General features: G+C 44.3%; 1 protein-coding gene across 1 annotated transcript in view; it reads right to left on the bottom strand.

The window, feature by feature from the left end:
• The window catches only part of ACSS2 (acyl-CoA synthetase short chain family member 2), a 51,178-nt gene that overhangs the window by 6,082 nt on the left and 18,117 nt on the right, over positions 1–26,979 (bottom strand). Inside the window, exons 3-15 of the mRNA XM_017877485.1 lie at positions 24,187–24,223; positions 8,927–9,018; positions 8,624–8,727; positions 8,294–8,366; positions 7,948–8,023; positions 7,682–7,796; positions 6,864–6,902; positions 2,285–2,422; positions 1,182–1,352; positions 740–873; positions 416–548; positions 278–334; positions 12–92 (exon numbers count right to left, since the gene is read on the bottom strand). Coding sequence (XP_017732974.1) covers positions 12–92; positions 278–334; positions 416–548; positions 740–873; positions 1,182–1,352; positions 2,285–2,422; positions 6,864–6,902; positions 7,682–7,796; positions 7,948–8,023; positions 8,294–8,366; positions 8,624–8,727; positions 8,927–9,018; positions 24,187–24,223 — 1,250 coding nt within the window. The remainder of the gene's footprint in view (positions 1–11; positions 93–277; positions 335–415; positions 549–739; positions 874–1,181; positions 1,353–2,284; positions 2,423–6,863; positions 6,903–7,681; positions 7,797–7,947; positions 8,024–8,293; positions 8,367–8,623; positions 8,728–8,926; positions 9,019–24,186; positions 24,224–26,979) is intronic.

The raw sequence follows: 26,979 nt of genomic DNA, 5'->3' as shown, positions 1-26,979 counted from the left end.
CAGGGCCTCACCAGATAACCTTCAGCTTCACCTTCCAACTCTTCCCCAGACTCATTCAGGATTGCAGGAGCTACACCAAAGAATGGGAAAGTCTAGAAGCAAACAGGAGACAGAACCCAAGAAGAGGAATGAGGCAACTCTGACCCAACTCCCAAGGACCCCCAGAACCCCAAATTCTTCAAACATAACCGTCCAGTTCTCCACTATCTACCTAGGCCAAATGCCCCAAGACACCATCCCTGCCTAGCCCAAGACCAGCCAGGGGAGCATCACTCACAGCAGAACCAGGTTTCATGGGTGTGGCACCAGGAAGGGGAGTCAACATGTGGCCACCCTGGGAAATTCAGAGATGAGAAATTTGAGTCAATCTTCCCACATTGTCCCTGGGCCCCAGCCTTCTGAACCCTTCACTCACTGTCTCTGTTTGCCAGAAGGTGTCCACGATGGGGCAGCGCTGGGCACCTACCACCTGGTGGTACCACAGCCAGGCCTCAGGGTTGATGGGTTCACCCACTGTGCCTAACACCTGCAAGGATGCCCGGCTATGCCTGGGACAGGGGAATGGGAGAGAGGAAGGCTCTGAGTACTACTGGAGGACATACGTATCCAGGCTTTTCTCTTGCCCCGTCCTCTTATTCCAGGTCAGAGAGTTGGGACAATGGAAAGGAAGAGACTGTACAAAGGCCAGCACCCAGCTCTGAGGGATACCCATGGGGCAGCAACTGGGAAGGGGTCTCACTTGGTGACAGGCTCATCTCCAAACTTCATGAGCAGACGGATGGCTGTGGGTGCTGTGTAGAACTTGGTCACCTTGTATTTGTCCACAATGCTCCACAGGCGGTTCACGTCCGGATATGTGGGAATCCCCTCAAACTGACCCATGAAGGCTGGTCATTCCCAGTCTTTCCTAATAGTCCTTTTATTCATCCCCCTACCACTCCCTCATGTTCAGTATTTTGCCCTTTCTGACCAACCATAGCTTCACTCCCTTACCAGACAAGCAAGATACCATCCTAGTCAGGATACGCAACCCCCTCAGGACTTCTCTTTCTCCAGGAAACAGATGGTTGTATAAGTCCCCCTCCTTCTAGACCAAGAAGCCTTGGGAGGTAGTCACCCAGGATCATCTTGTCCATCCCCCAGCTAGGCCAGGTGGCCATGGGTCCCAGCTCCCTTCTCACCAAAACACTGGTGGCACCATTGGCCAGTGGCCCATAGGTGACATAGGAATGGCCAGTGATCCAACCAATGTCTGCCGTGCACCAGAACACATCCTCTGCGTGGAAGTCAAACACATACTTGAAGGTTGTGGCTACATAGAGCATGTAGCCCCCAACTGTGTGAACCACACCCTGTGGGAAGAATGGGGAACAGGTTAGGACTTCATGCCCACCCCTACTGACCACCAAATGGAGGCTGGGCAGAGCTGGAGGAAGATCCTCCTCAGGGATTTCAGCCCTGCCAGCACCCTTTTCACAGCATCCATCTCTCTTCCATCTCCTTTTCTCCATGCTCCCATCTCATCTCCTTGATCACACTCCTGATAACACGTATGTCTATCAGTCCATCATTCACACCCGCACCCTCAGATGGTATTTCAGAGCCACCCACATCACTCACACACATGAACACTCATAACTAATAGTCCCTCTATTGTGCATATGTGCCCACACACTCAATTGCACACCATCAGAGTGAGTGGGGAAAAAAAGATAATTCCCTTTGTTTATTCCATCCCTACCCCCATTTCTATGAAGGAGAGGCCAAAACTGTGTTTCTAAAGGCTCATTGAGGGATATTCCAAAGCATATGGAGATAATTTAGGAGTGGGGTGGACAGAAGGTAGAGTGACATAGCTTTCAAGTCAGTGGAAGAAACAGAGTTTTCTTAAGTGTTTCTGGTTCCCATGGTGTGTGCTGGCAGAGAACTACATGTTAATAGTGTGCCATGTGGAAGGAATTGAACCCTAAGAGTTACGGTCCTAGAAGCCCGAGAGGGATCTCTGTGCCCACCCCTGGCCTTGAGTTAACAGAATAGATCTCCTTCAACCAAACCATGTGTGCATAGGGAAAGAACATCCATATCAGCTGTATGAAACCCTCCACCTGAATTGTCTCACCTTGGGCCTCACCACCTATAGATGGAGGATTTATGTCTTCACTTGATTTAGAAAAGACAATGTTACATTTCCAAAACTCAGGGTTGTTGGAAAAAAATAATTTCATTACTTGTTTCCTCAGAAACTTACTTCTTACCCCTACATAATACACACACACACACTTGCCTTGGGTTTGCCTGTGGAGCCACTGGTGTACAGGATGAAGAGTGGATCCTCAGCATCACACCACTCGGGCTCACACTCATCCCCTGCCTCTTGCATGAGCTCATGCCACCACAAGTCAATCCCTTGGTTCCATGAGGTCTGCAGGGATGGGCAGGGAAGAACTGTGAACAGCTCAAGATGGGGACAAGATACACCTATATCTTGCCTCTGGAGGGAATGAGGTGGGACGGGCAGGTAGGAGTACAGGTAGGGAGAGAAGGCCCTTCAAGGTTGGAATGGAAAGAAAGAACAGGAGCAGAACCCAAGCTTACTGAGTACTCCAACCACCCTGCCATCCTACCCCCATCTCTACCCCAGAACTCCTCTCACCTGGCCTCAGGCTGAGGAGGAACACTTGGCTGGTCCCTTCCCATCCTTCGATTCTCAGCTTTCTTCTTTCCAAGAAGTCACCTTCTTGGAAAAGCTTTACCTGAACAGTATCTGATAGATTCCCACCTCCAACCTTGCTATTATTATTGATCACAACACCATGTTTCTTTCCCACACAGTACATATTTCCTGTTATTTTATTTAGTTGTTTACTTGATTACTGTCTTCCCATCTAGATAGTGACATCTATGAAGGAGGTGAAACCCGACCCCTGCCGTATCTCCCAACACCTAGCAAAGTGCCTGGCACTCAGTCAATTTTTGTTGGACGAATGACTATGCACACACAGGTCTACATACATACATATGTACTTATGGGACTAGGCTCATTAGCAGGGATGTGGACACCACACAATTCAGAAATGCAAAATTAGTCAGAGCCTACAGGTGAGGTGGGCATCTGACCCTCTTAGCAGTAAAATAAGTCAACAGGTCTTGGTCCAAGCACTTTTCCCTGCATGTCCAGACCCAATCCACATCTATGGGTTTCCTACTCTAGCTCTGCTCCTGCGTTTACACCACTGGTACCAATAGGGTTTCCCATAGAGACTTTGGCTTGAGGGGACAGGTTCCATTCAGCAGGAAGCTTTGCTTCAAGTTGGTGGAGAAGGACCAAGATGGACTTCTCTCAGTAGAAGGATGTCCCCTATGCCTTTGTAATTACTTCTGGATCTGTCATCCTGAAACTTCTCTAAATTCTCCTTTGAAAGTGTTTTACTTTTCTGTCTATATCACCTCTTTGAACACCAATTTTGAGTCTACCATCTGCTGAATGAAGTTAGATCCCTTGAATTTGTCCAAAGTCTTCAGTGAACTTCAATACCAGTTCTGCCACTTCCTAGCTATATGACCTTGGGCAAGTCACTTTACCTTAAGTCTCTCCTTTTAAAAATGAGGACAGTCATTCTTGCCCTAATGGACTCACAGGATGTGGTAAACACCAAAAGAGAAAAGTATTATCTAGTAAACATCAAGCCTTGGATTGCCCCAAGGGTAGAGGTTGGGGTGGGATGAGGAAGACTGATGAATGTCAGGAGAGATAGAGGTTAGTTCAATGACTACTGGGAGTTAAGAGTGTGACCCTGGGCACAGTGGCTTACACCTGTAATCCCACCACTTTGGGAGCCCAAAGTGGGTAGATCACGCGAGATCAGGAGTTCAAGACCAGCCTGGCCAACGTGGTGAAACCTGGTCTCTACTAAAAATACAAAAAGTAGCCAGGCGTGGTGGCGGGCACCTGTAATCCCAGCTACTCAGGAGGGTGAGGCAGGAGAATCGCTTGAAACCAGGAGGCAGAGGTTGCAGTGAGCTGAGATCGCACCACTGTACTCTAGCCTGAGCAATAGAGTGAGACTCCGTCTCAAAAAAACAAAATAAAACAAAACAAAACAAAAAAACCAACATAACAACTTAAGAGTGTGATGATGGGAACTGTTTGCTTTAGCTGTCACAAAGTCTTTTCATATTTATTAGATTCTTGTATGTTCAATGGCCCTGGCTGGCAGGTAGACATGGTGGTGTAAGATAAATGCCATTCTCCCATTGTAAGGATATATGCTAATTTGTTGTGTGCATATTTGGTTAAAAAAAAAACCCTGGAGTGTTAGATATATAGCTTGATAAATTAGAAAATGACTCTCTAATCACTCCTTTCTGTACCACCTGCCCCTTATGGTAAAGAATTTGAAATTTCTGGATTTTGAACATCATAAAAACAACAAGCTTGGAAAAAGGAAGAAGAGAGAGAAAGCTGCCCACAGTTAGAAAACATAAGAACATGCCTGATTTTGTCTATCCATATGCATCTACACATACATTGTCACATGGGTACTTTTTCTTCTGCCAAATGATCACTTGAGATGGGGGCACTAAGGTATTCAACCAGAAGTATCAATACTGCTTTGGACAAATAGTGCTGGTCTACAGCACTGTGAGCTGTTGCAGAACAGGCACTAAGTACATGTAAGGACAAGGCATAGTTACAACTGTGGCTCTGCAATGAGGGCACTCTTATAATCTTATAATATTATTTCTTTTGTGGGTGGGTGTGTATACAGAGGTGGAGGGGTTAGAGTACTCCAGGTGTGGAACTGATAACTAGCACCAGGAAGCAGAGTGAACTCAATTAGTAGAGCAAACTTTGGTTGTGAATTAGGTGTGTGCCTATGAGGCCCCAGGCTCTGAACCAGGAAACGGTCTGAATTTTCTAAAATAAGAATTGAGGAGTTGGCCTTTGTCTTTGGACCAGGATAGCCTCAAGGAGGGCAGCTGCCATGTATGAGAGAGGTATATGAGGGAGCTCATAGACAATATGGTTGAGGAGGGTCCCTGCAAACCCTGCCAGGCTCTCCCTGGAAGACTGTTTAAAGATAAAGGGGTTTGGAGCCCTGCCACGATTTTTGCAGCTCTTTTGAAAATTATTTTAAAATTTTAAATATGGGGCCCATTGTCAGAAAGATTTTGCAGCTTTGACTGCAGTTCCCAGACCAACAAACCTGGACTTTTAAGCCTATTTTATGCTCTTTGGTATTTTGGAAACTGGTTGTTTTCACCTCCAAGAAACAAAAATCCAGTAGCCTTTGGCCTGAAGGTCTCTGGTATTAAGAATTACAAGAGTTTGTTATTTCTTTTCTGGTCTTTTTTGGAAATGCCAATCTGTCTGTTGCATTAAGGGGAAGCAAAAAACAGCTGACATTTATTGAGTACTTACTAAGTGCGAAACACCTTACATATATTGACAAAACCGTATAAGATAGGTACAATTATTATCCTTATCTTACGGATGGAGAAACAAACGAGAGAGTTTAAGTACACAGTAGCAGGTGGCAGAACAGGATTTGAACCCAAGTAATCTGGCTCCAGAGATTACAATTTAAGCCACTAAATTTGTCACCTCTTTCAAAAGAAAGGGTGTAGGTCCTGCCTGAGTTTTTTGTTTTGTTTTGTTTTTGTTTTTGAGACGGAGTCTCACTCTGTCGCCCAGGCTGGAGTGCAGTGGCCAGATCTCAGCTCACTGCAAGCTCCGCCTCCCGGGTTCACGCCATTCTCCTGCCTCAGCCTCCCGAGCAGCTGGGACTACAGGCGCCCGCCACCTCGCCCGGCTAGTTTTTTGTATTTTTTAGTAGAGACGGGATTTCACCGTGTTAGCCAGGATGGTCTTGATCTCCTGACCTCGTGATCCACCCGTCTCGGCCTCCCAAAGTGCTGGGATTACAGGCTTGCCTGAGTTTTAAAAGGAAAGCAGTATCCCCTAGGAATCAGATCTATCTCCACCATGCTAATGAGAATAGAGAAAAGGGGCTTATATCTACCATTGGCCTAAGAGGTTAATCACAGCAGATTTAGAGTAAGATACCCTGTGAAGACGGTAAAACCCAGAGGAATAGTGAGCTTTATGTGTTGTTTTAGGAAGGGAAGCTGTTTCCTTTCATAGCATGTGTTATCATCTCTCCATTACTGACAAGGAAACTGAATCCCAGAGGGGAGAATTGACTTACTCAAGGTCATACAGCTAAAAATTAGTCTCTGGACTTCAGGCCCACTCTCTCCTCGATACTAATCTGCTTTAAGCACCCCCTTATGGATCTCCCTTCTTAGAACCACCTACAATGTGACTTTTGTTCAGTTTAGCACTTAGTCATATTACAAAGTTATATGCAGTTTGTAAATCCCAAAGTACTATGTAAATGTATTTAGGAATCTTCTCTGCTGTACTGTATAAAACTTAGGTTTTCCTTTGTATTAATAATACATATGTAACTCCCCAACTTGATGGTGAATTCCCAAATTCAGGGTCTGAACCTCCTCCACCTACTCCTCCTCCTGTCTGTCTTGGCTCTGCTCCAGCTACCTGCACACTAAATATTTTCTGACAGGTTACCTTGTCCCCTCTCCCACAAAGGTCCTGAGCAGCAAGATAAAATGGGTTCTGCTGTTACCTCTCTAAGAGCCATGCTCTATACCAATTCACAGAGGCAGTAACAGACATTTAATTTCACACCTTCAGTGGCTTACATGGCAAGCTGCCCAGGGGCAAGGGGAAAGGGGTTAGGTCTGGCAGCCACCTCAATGGGGCAAACAGGCAAAGGGCAGATGAGCACACAGACAAGCACACAGGGAAGCGGTGCCCACGGCAGTGCAGAAATGGATACCTGGGGCTGAACACGCTTGGATTTCTCTTTCAGCTTACCCTGTTAAGAGCCCAGGATGAAAAGGGTAGTGAGGAGGGTCCAAGTACACAGGGAGTGGGAGGAAAGGGTCAGTGTGTCGTAAACCCCAAACTCCTTTCTCACTGGTCCTCCTAGCTTCCATTTTCCTGATCCTGATTCCAGCCCCTGTACATGTAAAACCCGTAACACTGATTGGGCTTTCCAACTTCCCTAAACTAGACTATAGCCTCTCTAGCCCCAAGATCCCTCAGGGAGCCTCAAGTCACAGACTCTCATTCAACCCCAGAACTTCGGTCCCTCATGCTCCTCAGCCTGGAGGCCATCACTGGGCATTTCTACCATTCCCACCAGAAGCCCAGGGGTCCAAAGTTAACAAGGGCCATATTGTGAGGGCTGGACTCTGGTCCTTCCATGGTGGGCATCCCTTAGGCCGCAAAGGTAGCCCACCCCACATCACAGCCCAGTAATGGAGATGACTATATATTGTTACTCAAGTTAGACATTTCTAACACAAGCCTAGGCCCTGAGGATCCCCTGTGCCCACAAGGCTACCCCAACCAGCATTAGGAGTCTCCCTCACAATCGCTTGTGCTGTTCTCAAGGTACAAGGGTCTCTCTACCCACAGTCAAGGTCAAAGTCTTCTAGCTCCCACCTAGCCCTGCTACAGGAGGCATTCCTAGAATTGCTCCTGGATCCTCAGTATACTGATGAGCAGGCAAAGAAGGACAACAGGAACTTTCTAGGCAGGAAAAGTGAAGGAATTTGAGCCTAGAGAAAGGCATAGCAGTGCCAGACTCACCTGCACATCCGGGCATGACCTCTTAATTGGGGGGGACTGGCTGGGGGAGTCACCCATGCCCAGCTCTGCCCGCCCCAGGTGCTTGACCACAATGCAGCATCTTACTGGGAAACCCCTGCAGAAGAGAAAAGCCTAAAGTGGTAGCCTTGTTGGCTCAAAGGGAACTTGGCAAGACCCGCCCATGTCCATTTAGGGTAGAGGGGACAAAGGGAACCTGGCACTGGGTCAAGGCTCAGTCAACTCAGACAGTAACCAAACACACTTACTTCTCCTGACACTTCTGCAGGGCCTCGTCAGCCAGCTCCTTTAGGTTCACAAGCTTTTCTCCCCTGTAGAAGGCATCTTTGGGGAGCAACAGACATTCCAGGCCTTAGTAAGCACCATGCTGCCTAGTGGGCACAATGTCCACAGAGCCCTTCCTGAGTGGGCCTCTTAACTCTGGCTCTTCCAGCTGATTCGAGCTGACAGAGGGTCAGCTGAGGTGGGACCAGGAGAGGAAAGGCAGGCAGTTTCTACCCTCTATGCTGAGTAGCCCCATATACCAACGAGCTGATTGGAGACCAAGGCTTGAGGTATGGGGGATTCTGGAGAAAAGGTGAGAGAATTAGTCACCTGTAGTGATGAGAAGACTGCAGCTGGAATCCAGGATCCGTTCACATAGAGACTCTGAAGAGAAGCCTGCAAACTAGGGAAGGGAAGAAAGTCTAAGGGAGAAAAGGAAGCCCCAGGGACTGAGTGAATAAGGAAAGGGGCTGCTCATGAAACTTTCAGGATCTCTAAGCCAGGGTCCTAGAAGAAACTGAATAACTGATATGGACCTATGACACAAACCTTCTAAGCTCCTTAGTTTGTTATTTAAGGCCCTCCATTTTCTAGGCCCAACCTACTTCTTCAGAGCCCCACCCCCCATGCCTGCCCCTTTTCACCAGCCCAAACTCCTACCACAATGGAGTGTAAAGCCCCAATGCGGGCACATGCCAGCATGGCCACCACAAGCTCTGGGATCATAGGCATGTAGATAGCCACTCGGTCACCCTTCTGAATGCCTGCAGGTAAAAGCACAGAAAATGAACCATGAACCCTTCTTGCTGCTACTTGCTCCCTCCCATCCAGCTGGCCTCCCTCCCAGCTGACCTGTTCTCTTTCGCTGTTACCAAAATCTTTCCATCCCTTGCCCTCTCCCCATAAGTCCTCAGATACCCCAAGGCCAGCCCCCCAGTCCCTTTCCCACACCCCCACACTCACCCTGTTTTCGGAGAACATTGCTGAACTGACACACTTGGACCAGAAGCTCATGGTATGTGATCTGAGTGGTCTCCCCTGGCTCATTGCCCTCCCTGAGACATACCAGAAAGAACCAGTGATTAGGGGTATAACTTCTTCCCCAAACAAGAAACAGGCAGTCATAAAATCCATCCAGTGACGCTAAGGCCTGGAACTGTTCCATGAGGGTGAGCTATCTGCCCACCATCAATCTTGCCATCATCAATCTTGAGCTGACTGGTCAGATACTTTGGCCATTCAAGATCTTTTATACACATGTTGTATGTCATTAGGAAATGCACTGTCCATCTCTGATCCTTGATAAAATGGAGTGATGGCCCCTTCTCTTCCATCCTAGTAATGTATTAAGGAGAAGTGATATCACAGATGTGATTCCTTCTGATGAGGCATCAAGACTGCATTATTCAGAGTAGGGTCTCCAGATCACTTGTGCCTAAATCATCTAGAGGATTTGTAGATTCCTGGGCCCCAGCTCAGACATACTGAATTAGAATCACAGCGTCCAAAGATCTGCTTCTTTATTACAAGATGGTACAAGGAATTAGTATGGGATTCTGATGCACACTTAAAGTTTGAGAATTGGCTGGGCGCGGTGGCTCATGCCTGTAATCCCAGCACTTTGGAAGGCCGAGGTGGACAGACCAAAGGTCAGGAGTTTGAGACCAGCCTGGCCAACATGGTGAAACTGCATCTCTACTGAATATACGAAAATTAGCTGGGTGTGGTGGTGTGTGCCTGTAATCTCAGCTACTGGGGAGGCTGAGGCACGAGAATCCCTTGAACCCAGGAGGCGGAGGTTGCAGCGAGCTGAGATCATACTACTGTACTCCAGCCTGGAAGACAGAGTGAGATTCCGTCTTGAATAAATAAATAAATAAAGTTTGAGAATCACCATCCTGTATCAGGTGATTTCTGTCTACCTCCTCAGCCTTGCCTCCCACTCCTTCCTAGGATTTAGCCTGTTTACTTCAGTCATTCCTTCATGCATTCATTTGCTTATTCAACAACTACTATGTGCTATCTACATGTACAGAAATAAGGCACCAATGGGCGGGGCATGGTGGCTCTTTCCTGTAATCCCAGCACACTGGGAGACCTATAATCCCAGCTACTTGGGAGGCTAAGGCAGGAGAATCGCTTGAACCTGGGAGGTGGAGGTTGTGGTGAGCCAAGATCACGCCACTGCACTCCAGCCTGGACGACAGAGTAAGACTCTGTCTCAAACAAACAAACAAAAGAAGAAATAAGGCACCAATGAGCAAGATAAGTAAGATACCTGATATCATGGAGCTTATATTCTAATGATAGTGTGGGTAATAAATAACAAATATAACCAGGATAATTTCAGATTATGATAAGCATTAAAAAGGAAAGCAGAATGATATAAAAATGAGTAACTAGGGAGAAATACTTTTAAAAAATATACTATCTTGGTTCAGGCACGGTGGCTCACACCTGTAATCCTAACACTTTAGGAGGCCAAAGTGGGCCCATCTATTGAGGCTAGGAGTTCAAGACCAGCCTGGCAACATAGCAAGACCCCATCTCTAAAAAAAATTTAGCTGGATCCAGCTGGGTGCGGTGGATCACACCTGTAATCCCAGCACTTTAAGAGGCCGAGGCGGGTGGATCACGTGAGGTCAGGAGTTCAAGACCAGCCTGACCAACATAGAGAAACACCGTCTCTACTAAAAATACAAAAATTAGCTGGGCGTGGTGGTGCATGCTTGTAATGCCAGCTACTCGGGAGGCTGAGGCACAAGAATCACTTGAACCCAGGAGGCGGAGGTTGCAGTGAGCCAAGATCATGCCACTGCACTCCAGCCTGGGCAATAAGAGTGAAACTCCATCTCAAAAAAAAAAAAAGAAAGAAAAGAAATTAGCTAAGTGTGGTGTCATGTACCTGTAGTCCCAGCCACTCAGAAAGATAAGATGGGAAGATCTCTTGGCTCACTCCTGTAATCCCAACACTTTGGGAGGCCAAGGCAGGAGGATCATCTGAGACCAGGAATTCAAGACCAATCTGAGCAACATAGCAAAACTTCATCTCTAAAAAAAAAAAATTCAATTAGCTGAGTGTGGTGGTGCACACCTGTAGTCTCAGCTACTCAGGAGGCTGAGGCAGGAAGATCGCTTGTGCCCTGGAGGTCAAGGCTGCAGTGAGCTGTAATCATGTCACTGCACTCCAGCCTGGACAACAGAGTGAGTCCCTGTCTCAAAAAATAAATAAATTTTTTCCATTAGTGGTTTTTTCCAATTTTATGATGTTTTTGAATAAATAATACATACAAGTGGGACTACATAAAAAGATACGTAATGATAAGTATTCTCCCCACTCCTATCTCCCAATTACCCTGCCTACTGGCAAACCACAGTTTGGGTTTTGCGATTTGGTTTTTAGAGACACGGTCTCACTCTATTGCATAGGCTGGAGTGCAGTGGCACAATCATAGCTCACTGCAGCCTGCAACTCCTGGGCTCAAGCAATCCTCTTACTTCAGCCTCCTGCGTAGCTGGGACGACAGGCACATGCTACCACACCTGGCTAATTTTTTTATGTTAAAATTTTTTGTAGAGACAGAGTCTCGATATATTGTCCAGGATGATCTCAAACTCCTGGCCTCAAGCAAGCCTGCTTCAGCCTCTCAAAGTGCTGGGATTACAGGCGTGAGCCACCATGCCCAGGGCAAAACACTGTTACCAATGTTCTGTGTAACTTTCCAGAAACAATCAATATTCAGACAGGACTCTTAGTAGGACAGAGGGCTAGAGTAATTCAACTAGTGTGGAATGACCAAACTAATTACTTTGCAAGAAGTCTGTATCATTAGGATCTTTAATAAGACCCTTGAGATATCACTGAAGACAGAAATTTGAAAGTTGAATATTAAAAAATTGGATTTTACAGGAGGCTGAGGCAGGAGAATCTCTTGAATTCGGGAGGTAGAGGTTGCAGCAATCTGAGATTGTGCCACCGCACTCCAGCCTGGGTGACAAGAGTGAAACTCTGCTCCAAAAAAAAATCGGTCGGCCAGGCACAGAAGATCACACCTGTATTCCCAGCACTTTGGGAGGCCGAGGCAGGCAGATCACCTGAGGTCAGGAGTTTGAGATCAGCCTGGCTGGCCAACATGGCAAAACCCCGTCTCCACTAAAAATACAAAAATTAGCTGGGCATGGTGGCACACGCCTATAGTCCCAGCTACTTGGGAGGTTAAGGCGGGAGAATCATTTGAACCCGGAAGGTGGAGGCTACAGTGAGCAGAGATCATGCCACTGCACTCCAGCCTGGGCAACAGAGTAAGACTTTGTCTCAAAAAAAAAAAAAAAAAAAAAAAAAAAATTTTAATTTTTTTTAAAAAAAAAAAAAAACCCCAAAGTCCCCAGTCAAGCACAGGGTAACAGGGGTAGGAAGAACGGCTCTACTTAAGGAACAGGTCTGTCAGACAAGCATATATACTACATGCATTTGTTTACATATTCTCATTTTTTCTACACAAATGATAGCATAAAATACACACTGTTTTGTATCTTGTTTTGTTAATTATTATATGCATTCACTAAAATGCACAAATCTTACATGTAGAAGTTGATCATCTTGATTTTTCAAATTTAACAATATACCTTGATAAAAAAAAAAAAAAAAAAAAAAAAAAGGATTTTAATGTTGTTTAGAGAAGAGATAAACACCTCATAGTCCCCAGTCAAGCACAGGGTAACAGGGGTAGGAAGAACGGCTCTACTTAAGGAACAGGTCTGTCAGACAAGCATATATACTACATGCATTTGTTTACATATTCTCATTTTTTCTACACAAATGATAGCATAAAATACACACTGTTTTGTATCTTGTTTTGTTAATTATTATATGCATTCACTAAAATGCACAAATCTTACATGTAGAAGTTGATCATCTTGATTTTTCAAATTTAACAATATACCTTGATATCATTCTTCAGCAAGACTTAGATAACTATTTCTTTTTTTCATTTGTTTTTGTTTTTGTTGTTGAGACAGGGTCTCACTCTGTCACTCAGGCTGGGGTGCAGTGGTACCATCATAGCTCACTGCAGCCTCAACCTCCCAGACTCAAGTGATCCTCTCACCTCTGCCTCTTGAGTAGTTGGGACTACAGGCCAGAGCCACCACGCCTGGATACTTTTTTTTTTTTTTTTTTGCAAAGACAGAATCCTACTATGTTGCTCAGGCTGGTCTGGAACTCCTGGCCTCAAGTGATCCTCCGATGCCCCCGCCTCAGCCTTCCTTCCAAAGTGTTGGGATTACAGGTGTGAGCCATGGCACCAAGCTTAAAGAGCTATTTCATTATCTTTCTCAGCTGCAAAATATTCCACTGTTTGTATGTACTGTTATTTATTTAACAAATAAATGCGTCAATGAATATTTTTATTTTTATGTCACTTTACTCACTTGCAAGTATATCTGTAGGATGAATTACCAGAAGTGGAACTGTTGGGTCAAGAGATGTGTGCTTTTGTTTTGTTTTGTTTTGTTTTTTTTTCAAGATAGAGTTTTGCTCTTGTTGCCCAGGCTGGAGTAAAATGGTGTGATCTTGGCTCACTGCAATCTCTGCCTCCCGGGTTCAGGCAATTCTCCTGCCTCAGCCTCCTGAGTAGCTGGGATTACAGACATGCACCACCACGCCCAGCTAATTTTTGCATTTTTAGTAGCAATGGGTTTTCACCATGTTGGTCAGGTTGGTCTTGAACTCCTGACGTCAGGTGATCTGCCCGCCCTGGCCTCCCAAACTGCTGGGATTACAGGCGTGAGCCACCATGCCTGGCCGACGTGTGCATTTTAAATATTGATAAATATTAGGGAACAACTACTTTAAATAAGATGGTCCTGGAGGGCCTCTCTCTGGAAAGGTGATATTTGAGCCAAGACCTGAATAATGAAAGGTAGGCAATCATACTAATTCTTGGGAAGAGTATTCTGGGGAAAGAGAGCATCAAGTGGAAAGGCACTGAGACCTTTTCAAACAAAGAAAGAAAGACAATATGGCTGGATTTCAGTGAGCAAGAAGTTGGGTAAGAATGAGAGGTAGTCAGCAGCCAAATCATGTACAGCCTTCTAGGCAGTAGTAAGAAGTTTGAATTTTACTCTAAGTGGATTCCTGGTTTCCCTTGGCAAGTTCAGGTCCGTCTCCACACTTTTGACCATGCCATTGCCCCCACTCAGAATATTCTCCCTCCTCCTTCAGACACCAGCACCATGTGGCCCTCCCTTAGCACTACAGACCACTGCTTTCCCTCTCCTTCCTTACTGCACAGAGCACTTATGAAATAGGTAACTGAAACCTAGAGAGACGTAGTGGCTTGGCCAAGGTCACACAATGATAAGTGGTAGAGCCAAGAATAGATCCTCAGGTCTTCTGATTTCAAGTCAGGACTCTTTCCCTCATAGTGTGAAGGACAGGGACTGGCAGGGAAGCCAGGCCTTTTCTTACTAACAAAGGTCACACAGAAGATTGTCAGCCTCTTTCTAGTTCCTGGCTCGATGCGTCAGTAGGCTTTAACCCTCCTAGGGATAAGAGAAGCCAAACACAGGGAGCTTACTGAAGTGGGAAAGAACAGGGAGAGAGGAAGCTGGCAAACAGCCCTGAATGCCAGAGGCAGAAAAGCCATTTCCTTAACTGGCTCACTGACAAGTGCCACAGGAACTTCAGAACGTCTCCGGTTATGGCTGAATGCTGACATATACATACCCAAGCACATGTGTCCCCACATGCAAACCACATACCCACTCACCTATGTGTGTTCACTTGTATAAAATCACATATACTAATATACAAACATTCTAGGCATAAAAGCTGCCCATCTGCACACATAGGAACAAATAAGGATAAATATATGCACCCAGGATTCAAACTTAAGGACTTATCTGTATCTGCAAGTACAACCACCACAAATACGTACCCACCTATGTGTACAGTGTGCCCCTTTGGAAACTCTCCATCAAATCATTCTGTTTTGCCAGGTGCCACACATGTAATCCCACACTTTGGGAGGCTGAGGTGGGTAGATCACTTGAGGCCAGGAGTTTGAGACCGGCCTGGCCAACATGGCGAAGCCCCAACTCTACTAAAAAGACAAAAATTACCCAGGCATGGTGGTGCATGCCTGTAATCCCAGCTACGGAGGAGTCTGGTGGGAGGATCACCTGAGCCCAGGAGGCGGAGGTTGCAGTAAGCTGAGATTGCGCCATTGGACTCCAGCCTTGGTGACAGGGCAAGACTCTGTCTCAAAAAAAAAGAAAAAAAAAAATTCTGTTTTATTTTTTTCATGAAACGTTCCATTGTTTGAAATTATCTCATGTATGTTAATTACTTATATATTATCTGTTTTCTTCACTGGAATATAAGCTCCATGATAGCAGAGATCTTTTTTTTTTGAGACAGAGTCTCGGTCTCTCACCCAGACTGGAGTGCAATGGTGAGATCTCGGCTCACTGCAACCTCTGCTTCCCAGGTTCAAGCAATTCTCCCTGCCTCAGCCTCCCGAGTAGCTGGGATTACAGGCACCCACCATCACACCTGGCTAACTTTTGTATTTTTAGTAGAAATGGGGTTTCAACATGTTGGCCAGGCTGGTCTCACACACCCTGACTTCAGGTGATCCACCTGCCTCGGCCTCCCAAAGTGCTGGGATTACAGACATGAGCCACTGCACCCAGCTGATAGCAGAGATATTATTTGTTTTCTTCACTGCTACATCCCTAGCACCTGGAGTACAACCTAGTACATAGAGGATGCACAAGAAGAGATAAGCACAACCTATACAAGTACAATTTACTTGAGCCCACTTCCAACCCTGACACACACACGCACGCGCACACATACCACAGTGTGCATTCCTCTACTTGGCTATGGGCTCAAGTTATACATTATTGATATAGGCACCTTACTTATTCCAGTATCTTCTTTCTCTGACATACACACCAGGCTGGGGCCCCTGGCTGGTTGGGAAAGGTGAGGGGCAGGGTACTGGCCTGCTGCAAAATCCCAAGTCCTCTAGGATGTCAGAACTCTTAAAAGAACATCCAATTTAGTCTCTTAACTCTGAGATCCAAAGAGGCTATTAGCTATGCTCGGCATCACAGGGTGGGTTACCACAGCAGAGCAGGGACCAGGAATTAAGGTCCAGACCTCTTTCCTCTACAACAGGAGTTGCAAGCTCAAAAATTGGCAGGATCTAGACAGGTAATGTAAATAAGTGGACCAAATGAAAGAAAATACATGATAAAGATAAGAAATAGTTCCCTTTCCACTTCCCTATAACAAAACGGCAGCAAATGTATAATAACCCTTAGCCTCAGTTTCAGGGGAACAATAGGGAAAGGGAAGGACTGGAAAACTGGCAAATGCATGCTCTGGCAAAAGGAGGCATCTAGTACCTAAACTTGGTTCCTGTCAGCTTTTGCCTGCTAGGAATCGGGGCTCAATATTGTCAATTTTTTTGATTTTTCAACAGTAGCCTGGAATCTATCTTTGTCAAAACTCCTGGATTTATGTAAGTGTTGACCACTAATTTTTAAAAGCTTTAAGGCCAAGTGCAGTGGCTCATACCTATAATACCAGTACTTTGGGAGGGCAAAGCAGGAGGACCGCTTGAGGACAGGAGTTCAAGATTGGCCTGGGCACCATAGTGTCTCTACTGAAAATTTTATAATTAGCCAAGCATGGTAGCTAATGCCTGTGGTCCCAGCTACTTGAAAGGCTAAAACAGGAGGATCACATGAGCCCAGGAGATCAAGCCTGCAGTGAGCCATGTTGATGTCACTGCACTCCAGCCCAGCAACAGAGACCCTGTCCCGCCCCTCCCTATCAAAAAAAAAAGTTTTAAACACTGTGAATCAAACAAAACTATTAATGAGAAATTTAGCTGGTGTGATAATATGGGGAACCCTTGGTGTAAACCAAACTACTTTTCCTTCACCTGGAGGCCATATGGTTGTTGTGACAACCCACGGTACACAGTCACTAGCCCTTCTCATCTTCTTCCCCTAGGGAACCTCCTCCAAGGAGCCTTCTCCAACTACTTCATCCTCACACTCTCACAATTTACTTTAACCCATTATTGATTCAAAATCCATTTAGAATTAGACTACCTCTCTTCACATCTATTTCTACCATCCTCGTCCAAAATTACCATTAGGTAGGTGACATTATGTCACCCCTCTGCTCAGATTGCTCAGATCACTTCCCATTTCATTTTGAGTAAAAGTCAAAGTCCTCATAATGGCCTACATGATCTAGTCCCTCGTTACCTCTCTGTCCTCACATACAACTATTCTCTCTTCCTCTCCCTCTCCCTCTGCTCCAGCCAAACGGCCTCCCCAGTGTTTGGCAAAAGCACCAAGAACATTTAACCGCAGAGCCTTTGCCCTCTTGTTGAAGTGTTCTTTCCCTAGATAGCCACATGACTTATTCCTTACCTTTGAGTCATTGCTCAAATGTTGGCTTCTCAGTAAGGTCATCTTTGACCACCACATAAAAAAAAAAAAATACTCCCTGTGCCCCTCTCCAGCCCCAGGTTCTCTGAATTAACATTTTCCAAGAAATTTTCGCTAGTTTCCCTTTTTCTCACCTACTCAAAATCTAAAAGTTCTTTCTTCCTCCCAAAGCCCTTTATCTCATTTTCTTTGTGATCTGCTCTTCTAGCTTTTACTACATTTATTTGGGCCTTATCTTTCCCATTATACCCTGGGCTCTTGGAGGACAGAGATCATGTCTTCTTCTTCTCTGTCTCCTTCAAGCACAACTGGCACAATAGGTATTCAAGGGTCATGGCTGAATAACTGAAAGACTGTTAATTGACTAATCACAGGGAAGACTGGGGCTACTCTTTATTTATTTGTTTGGTTGGTTTTTTTTGTTTGTTTATTTATTTTTTGAGACAATGTCTCACTATGTTGCCCAGGCTGGTCTTAAACTCTCAGGTTCAAATGATTCTCCCACCTCAGCCTCCAGAGTAGTTGGGACTACAGCCATGCACCACTGCACCCAGCTCCCCTCTTTATATGAGAAGGGTAGTCATTGGATTGAAGCTTTTAATTCCCTAGAACTACAAGTAAGGCACAGGATAGGAAGAAACAGCTGAGGGAAAGATAGGTGGAGAAACTGGGTTCTTTACAGAGGCATCAGATGGAAGAGAAACCAGAGGAGAAACATCCCAGGTGAGAAGAGACACCAAACCTGTTATGAGAGGAGATGAGAGGAACACTGAACTGAGATGTTTAGCCTGTGTAAGAGAAGATACTGAGAGATGTTCTATCAAGTCTCAAACATCTGTATATTCATTGCCTCCACCCTGGTCAAGCCACCTTCATCTCTTGCCTGGATGACCACAATGACCACCTAACTGGTCTCCCACTTCACTCTTGCACCCTTCCAGTCCACACATCACCCAGCATGATCTGTGATCTTTTTTTTTTTTTTTTTTTTTGAGACAGAGTCTCAGTCTGTCGTCCAGGCTGGAGTGTAGTAGTGTGATCTCGACTCACTGCAACCTCTGTCTGCTGGGTTCAAATGATTCTTCTGCCTCAGCCTCCCAAGCAGCTGAGACCACAGGTGCATGCCACTATGCCTGGCTAATTTTTGCATTTTTAGTACAGATGAAGTTTCACCATGTTAGCCAGTCTGGTCTCGAACTCCTGACCTCAAGCGATCTGCCTGCCTTGGCTCCCAAAGTGCTGGGATTACAAGCATGAGCCACTGCACCCAGCCACAGAATGATTTATTAAAAACATAAATTGGCCAGGCATGGTGGCTCATGCCTGTAATCCCAGCACTTTGGGAAGCCAAGGTAGGTGGATTGAGCCCAAGAGTTTGAGACCAGACTGGGCAACATAGCAAAATGCTCTACTTAAAAAAAAAAAAAAAAAAAAATTAGCCAGGTGTGGTGGTTCATGCTAAATCTATAGTTTTAGCTACTCAGGAGGCTGAGGTAGGAGGATCACTTGAGCCCGGGAGGTGGAGATTGCAGTGAGCCGAGATGTTGCCTCTACACTCCAGCCAGGGCAATAGAGCCAGACCTTGTCTCAAAATAAATAAATAAACAACGACGACAACAAAACAAACAAACCACAAATCACATCATATCACCTGCTGCTTAAAATCCTTTAATGGCTTCCATTGCATATAGAAGAAAATCCATATTCCTACTTTGCCTTGTATCCTCCCCAACTTCATCTTGTGCCATTCTCCTATTCTGCCTACTAGGCTCCAAACACGCTGGCCTTCTGACTGACAGAACATGCCATGTTCTTTAACCATCTTTCCCCAATTCTTCTTGTGTTTCAAATCTCAGCTTAAATGTCACCTCCTAGTGAAGCTTTCCCTGACCACCCTAAGTAGATCAGCCCTTCCTGTTATTCTTCATCACAACACTGCTTATTTTCTTCACAGCATTTTCCTCAAACTATACTTCTTTTGTTAGTTATTTGTTTACTTATTGTTATTGTTGTTAATATTAACAATAACATTAATAATATTACATATTGTTTACTTATTATTTTTGCTAATTGCCTATCTTCCCTACTAGACAGAAGACAGTTTCTGAAGGCAGAGGCCAAGTTGGTCTTGTTCACTGCTGAATCCCTCATTGTCTTGTACAGAACCTTGTATATCGTAGGTGTTCAGTAAATTTTTGCTGAATGAATGCATGAATCTAAAGGATTATTATGGGAAAAAGTAGACTAAGGTAGTATAACTATAAATGGAAAACCTATGTCAGTTGGGAGAGCTCCATATTAAAGAAAACCTTTCTAACTGTTAGAGGTGTCCAAAGATGGAAGGCACTCCTTCAGGAGTTTCCTGACCCTGGAGATACCATGTCGAATCTGGGATTTTTAGGGATACTAAAGAGCAGACTCCACAATATGGCCAGGGACCAAACAAGACCAGTGTTTCTCAAAGAGTGGTCAGATAGTGTTAATAATGCAGTACCAAGTTTCCATGCCGCATAGGATTGTTCAGGTTGGGCCAGGGTAGCCCTGACACCTACTTCTACCAGATTATTCTCCAGGGAGTGGGGTCTTGAAATTTTCATTGCGTAAGCTCCCCATATCATTCATGGTTATTGAAGTTTGAGATGACCTTTATGGCCCTTCCAACTTTGATATTCTTTGATTCTATAAAATGAAAAAATAATGTGAAAGTTCTGCGATCCATAAAGCACTACACAAATGTGGAGCACTCAAGATACAAGTATACCCACAAGCCAATTTCCCTTTCACCAGGGAATGGGAGCAATGTGCCTTGACCAATTAGCAGCCCAATGTTCCCTCTGGGTGCTTCTGCCCTAGCTGCAGTAAGGAACAAGAAGGGCCAAAGGAGGAGGTAGACAGAGGCATACCCCAAAAACTGAACCACAGATTACTCAGAATGCCAGAGGAGGGCCAGGCATGGTGGCTCATGCCTGTAATCCCAACACTTTAGGGTCCGAGGTGGGAGGATCACTTAAGACCAGGAGTTACAGGGACTAGACTGGACAACAAAGCAAGACCCTGTGTCTGAAAAAAAAAAAGAAATAAAGAAAAGAAAATAAAGAATTCCAGAGGAGGATGGCACTTTTGAGACTCACCACTCTTATTTATCAATGAGAAACCTTCGGCACAGAAATGGAAAGCGATGACCTCAAAGTTACTTACAAACTAGTAGCAGCATTATTCTAAAGCACTGTTGTCCAAAATGGTCACTAGCCACATATAGCTATCGAACACTTGAAATGTGGCAGAAGAACTGGATTATTTTACTTAATTTTAATTACTATAAATATCAATAGTTACATGTAGTTAGTGGCTTCCATGTTGGATAGCACAATTCCTGAGTCCAAATGTCTCTAGTTCAGGGTACTCTCCTCCTAAATGACATGGTCTCCAAAAGGGGGGTATTATTTCCAAATTCAGAATTAGCATAAGGAAAAAAATAAAAATGTAGGAACTCTGAGAACTATGAGGTTGACAACTACCAAGGTTGGAATTTTAGTGTACTTAACAGAAATTCATCATTCTGTTTGGTTTTCCCTTAGTTCCTTAGAAAAAGTTCCTTTTGAAAACACCAAAGATTTCTGGTTTCAAGTGATATCTAATTTGCAGACCCTAATGCAGCCTCACTCAGCTCCTGACTCAAAAACTGGAATCAACTGTCATCCTATCACCCAAATTTGGAAGGGCTCTCCACCAACTATAAAACTGATGAAACTAGAGTAAATAGCCTCAATCAGTGGACTATTTATGAAATGTCTCCCTAAACATTGATTCCTCACCTATTGAGGAAGCCAGGTTTGTACCAACCAGTCTTCAAAAGGCAGTTAATGGGCCAGGCGCGGTAGCTCATGCCTGTAATCCCAACACTTTGGGAGGCTGAGGTGGGAGGATCACCTGAGGTCAGGAGTTCAAGACCAGCCTGGCCAACATAGCAAAACCCCATCTCTACTTAAAAAAAAAAAAATTTATCCGGGCACGATGGCACGCACCTGTAGTTGTGGCTACTTGGGAGGCTGAAGCATGAGAATCGCTTGAACCTGGGAGGCAGAGGTTGTGGTGAGCCAAAATTGTGCCACTGTACTCCAGCCTGGGTGACAGAGTGAGACTCAGTCTCAAAAAAAAAAAAAAGAAAAAAAAAGGTCAGAGGTGGTCAAGGAGATACAAATCAAAATAACAATCAGATCCCACTTCACACTCACTAAGATGGGCATAATCAAACAAACAGACAATAACAAGTGCTGACAAGCATGTGCAGAAATTGGAAACCTCATACATTGCTGGTGGGAATATAAAATGGTTCAGTTACTTTGGAAAACAGTCTGGCAGTTCCTCAATAGGTTAAATATAGAGTTATATGACTCAGCAATTACACTCCTAGTTATATACCCAAGAGAATTGAAAACATACATCTACACAAAAATATGTACCCAAAGGTTTGTAGTAGCATTATTCATGACATCAGAAAGTGTAAACAACCCAAATGTCCACCAGCTGAGGAAGGAATAAAGAAAAATGTGGGGCCAGGCGTGGTGACTCATGCCCATATTCCCAGCACTTTGGGAGGCCCACGAGGGCAGATCACGAGGTCAGGTGTTTTGAGACCAGCCTGGCCAACATGGCGAAACCCTGTCTGTACCAAAAATACAAAAAGTAGCTGGGCGTGGTGGCCAGTGCCTGTAATCTCAGCTACTCGGGAGCCTGAGGCAGGAGAATCGCTTGAACCCGAGAGGCGGAGGTTGTAGTGAGCCAAGATTATGCCACTGCACTCCAGCCTGGGCGACAAGAGCAAGACTCCATCTCAAAAAAAAAAAAAGAAAGAAAGAAAAATGTGATAATGTGATACAGTTATACAATGTAACATTATTCAGGATGTAAAAGGATGAAGCACTGATAGATGGTAAAACATGGATGAACATTTTTTTAAGACAGTCTCACTTTGTTGCCCAGGCTGGAGTGTGGTGGCATGCTCTCAGCCCACTGCAACCTCTGCCTCCTGGGTTCAAGCAATTCTCTTGCCTCAGTCTCCCAAGTACCTGGAATTACAAGCATGCACCACCATGCCCGGCTAATTTTTATATTTTTAGTACAGATGGGGTTTCACCATGTTGGCCAGGCTGGTCTCAAACTTCCAACCTCAGGTGATCCGCCTGCCTCAGCCTCCCAAAGTGCTGGGATTACAGGCATGAGCCACTGCATCCGGCCTATAACACGGATGAACCTTGAAAACATTACGCTTAGTGAAAGAAATCAGACACAAAGGGCCACATATTATATGATTCCATTTATATGAAATGTCCAGAATAAGGCAGAGCCTTAGAGACAGAAAGTAGATTAGTGGTTGCCTAGAGCTAGAGGGGAAGAAGTTGAGAGGAGATGAAAAATGACTGCTAATGAGTATTGGACTTCTTTTGGGGGTGATGAAAATATTCTAAAATTGAAAGATGTACACCTTTGCAAATATATTAAAAATACTAATTGTATACTTTAAGTGGGTGAATTGTACAATATAAATTATACCTCAATAAAAAATATAATTGTGATTTTGATTGGAATTGCAATAAATGTACAGATTAATTTGGAAAATATGGACATCTTTACAAACCTTCCTTTCCAGAAAGACTGTAACCATTCATCAGAAAGATTTAGCACTATTCATTCATTCATTCTTGCCTCTTTCTATTTCTTTTTTTTTTTTTTTGAGACAGAGTCTAGCTCTGTTGCCCAGGCTGGAGTGCAGTGCTGCTATCTCGGCTCACTGCAACCTCTGCCTCCTGGGTTCAAGCAATTCTCCTGTCTCAGCCTCCCGAGTAGCTGGGATTACAGGCTCCCACCACCACACCCAGCTAATTTTTATGTTTTTAGTAGAGACAGGGTTTCACCATGTTGGCCAGGCTGGTCTCGAACTCTTGACCTCAAGTGATCTGCCCACCTCGGCCTCCCCAAGTGCTAGGATTACAGGCGTGAGCCACCACGCCCAGCCTTTCTGTTTATTTCTAAAGACAACACTTGGACACTGATTTTTTTCTAGCACTACAGTCCTATGTAGACATCTGTTTCCCACACTGGATTGTGAGTTCCTTAATGGCAGACAGGATATCTTTTTATATGTTTTCTCCTCAGTGCTTACCACAAAGGCCAATACACAGTGAGCACTTAATACATAATTGTAAAACGAATAGATAAAAGAATGAATAAACAAATGAACAAACTTATCTCTGCTCATATGACCAGCTGGATCCAGGATGATCAAAGAGAGAAAGTATGGAAGGAGAGGGGATAAGATAGGATACAGACAAACAAGATAGATGCTGGACAGGCAGGGGAAAGACAAGAGTGGAATTTGTGGAACGGATTTTGGAATCATGTCAAGAAGAGTTTCTTGAGCTCCCACAGTGGGCTCAGTCTGGGACTCTGTGAAGAGGCTGGAAGAGGCCCCTGGAGCTGAGGTTCAGAGTATGGGACTCCTGCCCTGCAGTCTGGGCTATTATTGTACCCTGTCCTCTTGCCAGCTATTTTCAGGCCTTGATCCAAATACCTCGTGCATGTTCCCTTGGCCAAAGTGGCTTTGGTGCCTGATGGATTGTGTACCTCTTCTCTTTTCGCACTGCCTACAAGCCTATTTACAGGAGGGGAATCACGCACTTGTTCCTACCATCCTGTGTCCCATGCTGGCCTTACCTATAACAAGTGAATGAGGGTAGCTCTTTTATTACCAGAGCATTTGGAATGCAGCCCAAAAGAGGAATATGCCTAGAGCAGAAACAGAAAGTGGAAAGAAAATCCAGGGGCATCATTTTATATGTACATCAAGTCTCTCAAGTATAATAGACACATGCAAAAATATTCATTACAATGGTTCTCTATTATCTAGGTCAAAGGCAGTTTAAATCACTAGTCCTCAATCTAGGGTGCTCTATTTCTGTGAGTACCTGTGCAGAAAAATATGAAGAGAATAAATGTCTAGATCCTCAACTTCCATATGTAATATTTCCTAACAATGATCTGAGTTGGCTCTTCTTTCTCACTCTCTTTCACAATTACCCTTCTCCCATGTTAAACAAGAATGTCATAGCTCTCTCTTATCTCAAACTTTATTACGGTACAATGCCAGGGTATGAACAAAGTGCTGAACAAAGGGACAATCTGAGAATGTATAACTTCTGAGTGAGAGCCCCAAGAAAGCAAATCGAAGAGAGCTTCTCTGAGAAATCAGTATTGAAAGGATTGGCATCTTAATTCATCCACCTAACAAACTCATGGCAAGACTACTTGCCTTATATCTCTTAGAATTACAATTCAGAAGTGAAATAGTTATCACAGAGGCATATATTAACATATTTATCTTTTTTTTTTTTTTTTTTTTTTTGAGACAGTCTGGCTCTGTCGCCCAGGCTGGAGTGCAGTGGCGCGATCTCGACTCACTGCAAGCTCCGCCTCCCGGGTTCCCGCCATTCTCCTGCCTCAGCCTCCCAAGTAGCTGGGACTACAGGCGCCGCCACCATGCCCGGCTAATTTTTTTGTATTTTTTTTAGTAGAGACGGGGTTTCACTGTGTTAGCCAGGATGGTCTCGATCTCCTGACCTAGTGATCCGCCCGTCTCGGCCTCCCAAAGTGCTGGGATTACAGGCTTGAGCCACCGCACCCGGACACATATTTATCTTAAGAAAGAAGTTAGGCAATTTCTAACAAACTAGATCTGATTTGGCTGATTATGTTGAGTGATAACTGGCTATGCAAAATAGGTTGTATGGTGGATGTTTTCTATAAATTATACGAGCTAAATTTGCAGTGCCAATGTTTTGAAAGAGCTATAACCTATATGTGCATATATATATGTGTGTGTATATAATATGTAAAATATTTTGGAAATTAGATTTTTTGCAATTTTTAAATGTTACAATAAAATTTTTAGATATGAACATTATGTCAAGAGTTACATAATTTTTCAAAATTCTTTTAGGTATACAATTTTAAGAGTTTAAAGTTATTAATCTAAATAATTTTTCAGTGGTACTTTGTCCCTTCCCCTCTACATCAGAATTGCCTGTGGAGGTTACAAAAATACAAGTCAGAGGTCTTACCCTGTGGAGATTCTAACTCAATAGTCTGAGATAGGTTCTAGGAATCTGGATTTCTAACGACATCCTCAGGTAATTATTTACATAAACTAAAATTGGGAAACCCTGGCTCTGAATATGGAGTCACCAAACTAGACTGTTTACCCCTAATTCAACGTATAATTTACACAAACTTTCCCCTCTCTCTGAGCCTGTTATTGTGGTCTTAGCAAGTAGAGCATGGCTATCCATATAAATAAAATTAGACTTCTGTCAGTTTGTTTCTCATCATATGAAAACAACTAGACAGATTTTTAACAAATCCGGATGTCATATTAGGATTCCCTAACTTTTTTTTGAGACAGGGTCTCACCCAGGCTGGAGTGCAGTGGCACAATCACTGCTCACTGCAGGTTCGACCTCCCAGGCTCAAGCAATCCTCCCACCTCAGCCTCCCAAATATCTAGAACCACAGGCATGCATGACCATACCCAGCTAATTATTTATTTATTATTGTTATTATTTTGAGACAGAGTCTCACTCTGTTACCCAGGCTGGAGTGCAGTGGCATGATCTTGGCTCACTTCGACCTCTGCCTCCCAGGTTCAATCGATTCTCCTGCCTCAGCCTCCCGAATAGCTGGGATTACAGGTGTGAGCCACCACACCCAGCCTAATTTTTAAATTTTTTGTAGAGAAGGGGTCTACCTGTGTTGCCCAGGCTGATCTCAAACTCCTGAGCTCAGTGATCCTCCCTCCTCAGTCTCCCAAAGTTCTGGGATTACAGGCATGAGCCACTGTGCCTGGCAGATTCTTTAACTCACTATATGTGTCAGTTTGGAGGACACCTCAAATAGCCATCCTCAAAAGCAGCTCTAAAACTAAAGTTCAGCAAGAACCCTCTGTGACTGCTCCTTTGGATAGATTTTCATGTATTAAAATATCATGGTCAAAAAGAAGCAAACATTGGTTTCAAAAATTGGTCTCTGGTCAAAAAATCACAATTAGAAATGCAGGTGTTCATATGCTCTAGAGATGTTTTCTGTACGGGCAACTCTATGTATAATGTATTCCGGGGTGAACAGTTTCAGGGTTGTATTTATTTTATTTAAATAAAATAATGATGCTCCATGATAGTAAAACCATAAGGCTTTCAATAAGTAGACCAGACCTTAGAACCCTACAAGAGGGCTGTTCTAAAAACTTTATATCCCAAAAAGAGATAACAGGTAAGTCCAAGGCCCTCTTATAACTGAGATTTTGCAGTTTTCTCTTGTACTTTCTCTAATTCAAAATTCCAAGCTGGCCAGGCATTGTGGCTCACGTCTGTGATCCCAGCACTTTGGGAAGCCAAGGCAGGAAGCTCACCTGAGGTCAGGAATTTGAGACCAGCCTGGCCAACATGGCAAAACCCCGTCTCCACTAAAAATACAAAAAAAAAAAAAAAAAA

Source organism: Rhinopithecus bieti, unplaced genomic scaffold (assembly GCF_001698545.2).
Source record: "Rhinopithecus bieti isolate Rb0 unplaced genomic scaffold, ASM169854v2 scaffold_65, whole genome shotgun sequence".
NCBI lineage: Eukaryota > Metazoa > Chordata > Mammalia > Primates > Cercopithecidae > Rhinopithecus > Rhinopithecus bieti.
This window is presented reverse-complemented; position numbering and strand designations above follow the sequence as displayed.